At 41.1% G+C, this 8790-nt stretch overlaps 1 protein-coding gene across 3 annotated transcripts in view; it reads left to right on the forward strand.

Moving 5' to 3' along the window:
• FIG4 (FIG4 phosphoinositide 5-phosphatase) overlaps nucleotides 1-1626 on the forward strand; it is a 128808-nt gene extending 127182 nt beyond the window's left edge. For all 3 annotated transcript variants that reach the window (XM_074036862.1, XM_005551566.4, XM_074036863.1), the window contains one exon: nucleotides 1286-1626. In XM_074036862.1, the coding sequence (XP_073892963.1) occupies nucleotides 1286-1463 (178 nt within the window). In that variant the 3' untranslated portion in view covers nucleotides 1464-1626. The remainder of the gene's footprint in view (nucleotides 1-1285) is intronic.
• The last annotated feature ends 7164 nt before the right edge of the window (nucleotides 1627-8790 follow it).

Consider the following 8790-nt stretch of genomic DNA (forward strand, 5'->3'; position numbering starts at 1 on the left):
CTTTCCCTGTGTTATCTTGGGTGCCCTGTTATGGCCAACCACCCCCATTCTCACAGGGCCAGCCCTGAGCCAAGTGGCAGAGTGTGTTGTCATTGTGCCCCCAAGCCCCTCACAATGCCGTGTTAGCTTACCATCGTCCCCTTTTCGTGACCTTCCTGGGCATGCACGTGTGCTTGCACACCCCATACACACACACACACACACTCTGCATCATACCTGACTTTTTGGTTGACTCATCCCTTGAAGGCTTACTTCCTGCTAAGGATGTCAGACACGGAGCTGCATTTTGACAAGGCCTTTCTGGAGACAGTGCCTTCCCCAAGGGGTGGATGGCAATTTTAAGCTTGTGGCAGCCTGAGTGGGGTGGGAATGGAGGGATATTTTTGAATAGAGAGATTATTGGGTGCTTCTCAATTTACCCCAAAAAGGAAGGAAGCGGCGGCCTGTTACCCACAGGCGGTCTTCCAAAAGCCGGAGGCCAGATGAGTTGCAGAATTCTGAATTGGCAGTTAGCATAGCAGGATGGTACATACACCTTATAATAATATCCCCAGCATGATTGGAGGCCATGTCCAATAATTAGACACATTAATATTCACAGGAAGTGGGGGTGATTATTGTCAGCTCATTAGGACGTGCCACAAAATGAGTTTCAGTTGGGTTACATTTTGCCAGCAAAGTAACTTCTGGTTGTTTCAGCTTTTAGAATTTCAGAATTGTGGTAAGAAATTCTGTACCTGTCATTGTTAACAATAGTTCACATTTACTGAGCTCCCAGGCACTATGCTAAGTGAACACTTTATACATATAAATATGCATATAAACTCATTTACTCCTCTTTACAACTGTGTGAGGTAGGCATTCTTATTATCCCTTGCTTCATGGATTTCTACTAAATCTTCCCTTAAAAACCAGTGAGTTCCTATCATGTGCCAAGGAAAAAGAGCAAAAAGTCCATACAGCCTTAGCTAAAGTTGCTCCCAGTCATGTGAGGGAGACAGATGGGTACACAGATGTGGGTGTGCACAGGGATGTGGGAACAGAGGAGAGGGCTGTGCCCTGCCTGTGCAATCAGGTCGGGCTCCCAGAGGTGTTGGTCCAGCCCTGTCCTCCAGACAGAGGAGAAAACCAGCCCCGCAAGGACTGGGGAGGTCATCCCAGCGGCTTATCAAAAGTAAGCCTGCTTATTCAATGCCAACGACTCTGAAGTGCTTCTGAAACCGCTCCCTGTGGTCCTTCCTTATGTTTTCTTTAATGCAGCCCTCTCTTTATTCATCTTTTATAGAACACCCATCTCAGCTTTCTCGCAAGATAACATCTATGAAGTCCAGCCCCCAAGAGTGGACAGAAAATCTACAGAGATCTTCCAAGCCCACATCCAGGCCAGCCAAGGTATCATGCAGCCCCTAGGAAAAGAGGACTCCGCGATGTACCGAGAGTACATCAGGAACCGCTACCTGTGAAAAGAGCGCAGGCCCACATGGGGGCCACATCTGATTAGCTTAGAACCTGTCTTGTCTCATCTTCAAAGGGTAACTTATCAAATGTCCTTTGCGTCTGAAGCCTTTCCCCTTTTCTGTCCCTTGCAAATTCTAAATTATAGCTAATAAAGTAATAACTAGATAATTTGCTGTTGTTGCCTTTCTTTATTTTAGAAATACTTTGTTTACACATGTGGTCAATATACTATCACACTATCACATTCAGAAATTCACAGGTATCTGCTGAGCACCTGCCATGTGCCAGGCACCATCGCAAGGTCTGGGAACATCCTAATAAGCAAAACAGGCCAAAATATTCCTCTCTTGTGAGGAATGAAGGTGAAGTATTTTTATTATCTTTATCCATGAAAGCAAAGTATTGTTTCCTTATAGTTAACATTTTAACATTTATTCTGGTGGCTTCTATGTTAACTTTGATCAGAACTACATAGATAATCTAATGTAGATTAACTATGTTAATTTTGATCAGAAATTTCATTATTCTAAAAGCCCTTGTTTATAGGAAATAAATGCTGAAATATTTATGGATAAAGGAACAAGATGTCAAAAAAGTGCTCTCCAATGGTTCAGGATAAAAAGAATGAATGATAAATCAAATGGAGCAAAATATTAATAATTTGTAAATCTAGGTAAAAAGTAAACAGGAGTTCTTTGAGCTACTCGTGCTGCTTTTCTGTAAGTATAAATTATATCAAGGCTGGGCACAGTGGCTCACGCCTGTAATCCAAACACTTTGGGATGCTGAGGCTGGGGAGATCACCTGAGGTCGGGAATTCAAGACCAGCCTGACCAACATGGAGAAACCCCATCTCCACTAAAAATACAAAATTAGCCGGGTGTGGTGGCACATGCCTCTAATCCCAGCTGTTTGGGAGGCTGAGGCAGGAGAATCGCTTGAACCTGGGAGGTGGAGGTTGCAGTGAGCCAAGATCGGCCATTGCACTCCAGCCTGGGCAACAAGAGCGAAACTCTGTCTCAAAAAAAAAAAAAAAAAAATTATATCAAAATCAGTTGTTAAAATTGTTATTCCAATTGACTTCCTGTGGCATGCAGCTGTGTTACATACTTTGACATTTGGTGTTCAGTCAGGTGTTGACTGATCACAGCACATGTTTTGTTCTCTGTATAGTCAAACATGAATGTGGACAACTTTCTGCATTTCCTAACAGTTTACCACAAATGATTTGATCCCGTTATGTGTATACTTTTGTTACAAACTGTCCCATTCTCCCACTCCATAAACAATATAGAGAAGAAATCCAAGCCTTCTAATGGGAGAAGGAAAACTGGTCAGCCAAAATGACTTGTAAGCTATCACCAACCCTGACGTGGTGGGAATTCTATGGAAGGTTTTACATTGCAAAGAAAGGTTAAGTCCCCATTTGACAGATATTTTTGATTGATGCCATCATGAAGTAAAGATTAGAGAATGACAAAATAATAGGTAAGAGGAATTTTGTGTTGGCGCGGGTTGAATATCTAACACAATAGCTTGCTGTTGTGTGTGGGAGTGGGATCTCACATGAATCTTCCCAAGTCAAAGAATAATCCCAAATTGCTGCAGAGGTGCCAATTATAGATCAGACACTGATCTTCATTTTTAAAATTTATTTTTAACATGGCTTCTAGAGGTCCACCTACTTAAGAAAAGGATGAACTTAAAGTTCTTTGAGAAGATCTGAAATCCAGATCTTCTTTCCCAACCTCCCTGAGCTTAACTTTCCTTAGCTGTAAAATGAGGATAATAATCCCTACTCTATTGGCTTATTGTGGCACTTAAGAGGCTCTGCATGTAAAACAGCCATGGTTCCTGACACATAAATGATGCTGTCAACGGTAGCTGCTGTTGATGATGGCAGTGGTTGGTGGTGACAGTGATGGTGTTCTCAACACCAACACCCCGATATTTTCAATTTAAGGCAGCTGTGTATGTCCTTTTCAGAGTTAACACAATTTTGATGTAACAAGATGGTATCTGAGCTATCAATCTTGACATTCAGATTACTTCAACTTTGGATGTACAAGGAAGGCTTTACAAATTGATGATAGCAAACCAGACATAACATTTAACCTCTAGAAAAAGGTTAATGACCTCAAGGAGCATGTAAACAGTAAATGCATATCTGAAAGTACTAAAAAGCTAATATGTCATGGAAAATATAGAAACTCTTATTTGTAGACCCAAAGGGAAGCAAATATGGTTAAAAGCAGGAGCTTTGCTCTCCATCACTTACTAGTAGCTGTGGGTCTTTGAGCAATCACCTAGTAGCTCCAATCCTCAATTTTTTCATGTAGTATAGCAAGTTGCTGAGAGAAAGAAGATACCTGTAAAGCACTGGGCATGGTGTCTAGCACGGCATAAATATTCACTGAAAGATCACTGATCACATATAATCACCAGCACTTGCTAACCTGGTACCTCAGCGTCATCTCAGAACAAGGTTATATATTAATGCTCACCATGTCCTAGTCACTGAAAAAGAAGATGTCCTAGTTCAGCTTGGCATTGTAGATTTTAATTCTTTAAATCAGACAACCTAAATGAACCTTGAGACACAGTAGGTCATAAATTGAAATCTCAGCAAATAATGGCCAGATCCCATGAAATAAAAATTTGTTGGTCATATTATCATACCCAAGGGCAAAGCATTCACGTTGAAATAACAGTGTGAACCTCCTAAGGGTGTGTGCGTGTGTGTGTGTGTGTGTGTGTGTGTGTGTGTGAGATGGTGGGAGATAGGGCTGGAGGGGCGTGCCTCTTAAAGTCACTTAGTGTATAAATCTAGCCACCACTATGGAGGAAGTCATATATCATTTTGTCAAACCTGGAGATCCTTCCGTCTTGGTTGAACTTTTCCAGCTTATACACTCCCTGCCATGCTGTTGAGAAGACTGGACACATGTATTGAACAAATGGTTCTGGCTTGGAAAATCATTCATTTGTCATGAGGCAAAATTCATAGGATTGTGCTCCGTCCTCAGAGTTTAATCTTAGATTTTGTGGATCCAAATGGAAATCATTTTATGTGAAGTTCGTTTCTCCATAGAAAAGTGACTCCACTTAGAATCCAAATAGACTTTATTCTTCACTTACATGTGAATAAATTAGATGCCACTTGAAAATGAGATTCCAACTTTAGTCAAAAATTGTCCTGTATCTTATTATATGTTTCACAGTAAAGCTTTTTTCTCCAACTCACTGAGTTTTCTTCTTCCTAGAATTTACCAGATGCTGAATCAGAAGTATTTTCTCCTTTTGGAAAATAATGTGCCTCATGATTGTCCCCACACGTGCCTTTGAGGTTAGCTGGTCGGAATGAGATTGCTTAGAGTGGCCAGAGAAGGCGAAGATGTTCTTGTGTCCCAAACATGCTTTTTCTGAAATTGTGTTTTGCTCTTTTAAAATCAGTTTAAAGATACATTCTCTTTTTCTGGTTTGGCCCCTAGCATTTTTTATATGTTCTGTTGAGATAAGTATTGCTTAAATGAATCTTTATTGAAGGAAAAAGGATCTGTTTTCCTTATTTCAAGATTTATCACCCTCCCTTTGGAAGAGGAAATAGATTATTTTGGAAACTGCATGGTTCTGAGGTGCCCCTAGCATAGGTCAGTTTTTTCTATCTGCACGTGAGCAGCTTTCTTTAACAGAATTTTGAGCCTCCCTTTTCTATTTCAGAAGTTGAGGGTCATTTGCTAATAAAGAACAATAAGCTGTAATTTCACTCTTGCTACCCATACACAGAATTGTTGTGGGTTCATTTCTTCAGTACATTTGAGGAAACTGCAGTGTAATTGCAATCCAATTGGTAAATAAAAATTGTTGTCTTAATTGATCCTCCGTGGGTTGAAGATTTTTTTTCACAAGGAAAATTACAAAACTAAACCACTTGCCTTAGTTTATAGAGAAAGAGAAGGGCCAGGAAATCGGATTTGCTAAACTAGGTAACAACCAAGATTCTGGTCAAAAGCCAGGGAAACGTGGCATGGATAATGGGAGAGAGGAATCTTAAATGCTGTTGCCTCAATGTTAGTTGCAGAGACAAGGTAAATGCTTTCACTTGGATTTTCTTTTCTGCTAAGAAGCAAATAAGTTCAGCACTCCTCTAACACCATCATTTTTCCTTTTAAGATGGAAATTATAATTTGAAAACAAAGTTCTCTTCTCTTGTTCCTCTCCCTAACCCCCAGTCGTTGTGTCTTAGAGATGATTGGGCTGGTGATTAAATTTTCCATCTGGTCCCAAGCTGGCAGAATACCTAACACAGGTATATCCCAAAGATCCTACACTCCAGGAACAATGGTATCCTGCCTCACCTGTGGTTACAATAGCTGGATAGTTCTCTGGGTAGTTTCCTACGGGGAAGGGGTGCATAATTAAATTTGTATGTGGGCAACTTTGGCTCATGTTAAAAGAAGACATTTCTGGAAGTGTGTTGGGGAAAGAAGGTTTGTATGTGTGCCTGGCAGCTACCCTTAGTAGATCAAGTGTGTATCTCCTGTCTTGTCTAGCACATCCCTTTTTTAAGGGGGTTTCCCCAACAACCAAGTGCCCTCCCTTTGACCCAGAGTCATTAGGTCAGGGCAGGAGAGTGAAATTTCTGCTCGTCTCTTTCCTCTTCCTTTTTTGGAATACTCTTCCTTTACCTGAGGAGCTCACTGCATAGAGGAAAGACAGATGTATAAGCAATGTGATATGGTTTGGCTGTGTCCCCACCCAAATCTTGAATTGTAACTTCCATAATTCCCATGTGTTGTGGGAGGGACCCAGTGGGAGGTAATTGAATCATGAGGGCAGATCTTTCCCGTGCTGTTCTCATGATAGTGAATAAGTCTCACAAGATCTGATGGTTTTATAAAGGGGAGTTCCCCCGCACATGGGGGGAACAGGTCTTGCCTGTTGCCATGTAAGATGTGACTTTGCTCCTCCCTTGCCTTCCGCCATGATTGCAAGGCCTCCCCAGCCATGTGGAACTGTGAGTCCATTAAACCTCTTTTTCTTTATAAATTACCCAGTCTCCAATATGTCTTCATTAGCAGCATGAGAACAGACTAATACACAGTCTAATACAAAATTATTTCCTAGGATCATCAGCTCTGCACAAAGCTCCCAGGGCCCAGGAGAGTGTAACTTACTTTGTAGGGTAATGAAGGAAAATTTTACTAAATTTGGTTTTAAGAGAACAAGTAGAAACTTGACACATAGGGGTAGTAGAGATGGCATTCAAAAGAACAGTGGAAATAAGGAGGGTAGCCTATTTGGAGGTGATATGGTTTGGCTGTGTCCCCACCCAAATCTCAACTTTAATCTTATCTCTCAGAATTCCTATGAGTTGTGGTAGGGGCCCAGGGGGAGGTAATTGAATCATGGGGGCCAGTCTTTCCCATGCTATTCTCCTGATAGTGAATAAGTCTTACAAGATCTGATGGGTTTATCAGAGGTTTCCGCTTTTGCTTCTTCCTCATTTCTTCTTGCCACTGCCATGTAAGAAGTGACTTTCACCTCCTGCCATGATTCCAAGGCCTCCCTAGCCATGTGGAGGTGTAAGTTCAATTAAACCTCTTTTTCTTCCCAGTCTCAGGTATGTCTTTATCAGCAATATGAAAATGGACTAATACAGTAAATTGGTACCAGTAGAGTGGGGCATTGCTGAAAAGATACCCAAAAATGTGGAAGTAACTTTGGAACTGGGTAACAGGCAGAGATTGGAACAGTTTGGAGGGCTCAGGAGACAGGAAATTGTGGGAAAGTTTGGGACTTCCTAGAGACTTGTTTAATGACTTTGCCCAAAATGCTGATAGCAATATGGACAATAAAATCCAGGCTGAGGTGGTCTCAGATGGAGATGAGGAACTTGTTGGGAACTGGAGCAAAGGTGACTCTTGTTATGTTTTAGCAAAAAGACCGGAGGCGTTTTGCCCCTGCTCTAGAGATTTGTGGAACTTTGAACTTGAGAGAGATGATTTAAGGTATCTGGCAGAAGAAATTTCTAAGCAGCAAAGCATTTAAGAGGTGACTTGGATGCTATTAAAGGCATTTAGTTTTATAAGAGAAGCAGAGCATAAAAGTTTGCAATATTTGCAGTCAGACTATGCGATAGAAAAGAAAAACCCATTTTCTGGGGAGAAATTAAAGCCAGCTGCAGAAATTTGCATAAGTAGCAAGGAGCCTAATGTTAATCCCCAAGACCATGGAGAAAATGTCTCCAGGGCATGTCAGAGACCTTCATGGGAGTCCCTCCCATCACAGGCCCAGAGGCCCAGGAGGAAAAATTGGTTTCATGGGCCGGGCCCAGGGTCCCTTTGCTGAGTGCAGCCTAGTACTAATACAGGGGGCCTGAAAGTCATCAGGTATTTCTGGACATGGGAATGGCAGTGGAAGGGGAGGGTGGTGATGGGAAGGGAAAGGTCAGGAAATAATGCTAGAAAGATAGGTCTGGTGTGATTGTGAAGGGCTTGGTATGCTAACTCAGTGTTTCTCAAATGGGGCTCTCAGAACTCCATTACAAACGTAAAAATTGTTGAAGACCCCTGAAGTGCTTTTGTTTACATGGGTTCTCTCTATTGATATACCACATTTAGAAATTGAAACTGACTTTTAAAATATTTATTAATTTTAAAAGAACCATAATAAACTCATCATGCTGACAAAAATAGCATATTTTTTATGAAAAATAACTTTTCCAAAACAAAAAGATTAACAAAGATTGGCATTGTTTTACATTTTCAAATCTTTTTAACATCTGGCTTAATGGAAGATAGCTGTATTCTTGCATTTTCTTCTATATTCAGTCTGTTTTGATATGTTGTTTTGGTTGAAGCACATGAAGAAAATCCATCTTTACATAGATATGAAGTCGGAGAAAGGAGGAAAGGATATTTAAATAGCCTTTTGGCTGGGCACGATGGCTCACGCCTGTAATCCCAGAACTTAGTGAGACTGAAGTGGATAGATCACAAGGCAGGAGATCAAGACCATCCTGGCCAACATGATGAAACCCCGTCTCTACTAAAAATACAAAAATTAGCTGGGCATAGTGGTATGTGCCTGTAGTCCCAGCTACTCGGTAGGCTGAGGCAGGAGTATTGCTTGAACCTGGGAGGCAGAGGTTGCAGGGAGCTGAGATTGTGCCACTGCACTTCAGCCTGGTGACAGAGCGAGACTGTGTTTCAAAATAATAATAATAATAATAGCATTTTTCGATAATTGTGAATATTCTTTCTTAATACACTAAACTCAACAAGCAATAGATTCTTAAAGGTCAGTTGCATTATGATATCTGAAACTATC

This window comes from Macaca fascicularis, chromosome 4, assembly GCF_037993035.2.
Source record: "Macaca fascicularis isolate 582-1 chromosome 4, T2T-MFA8v1.1".
NCBI classification, from domain to species: domain Eukaryota; kingdom Metazoa; phylum Chordata; class Mammalia; order Primates; family Cercopithecidae; genus Macaca; species Macaca fascicularis.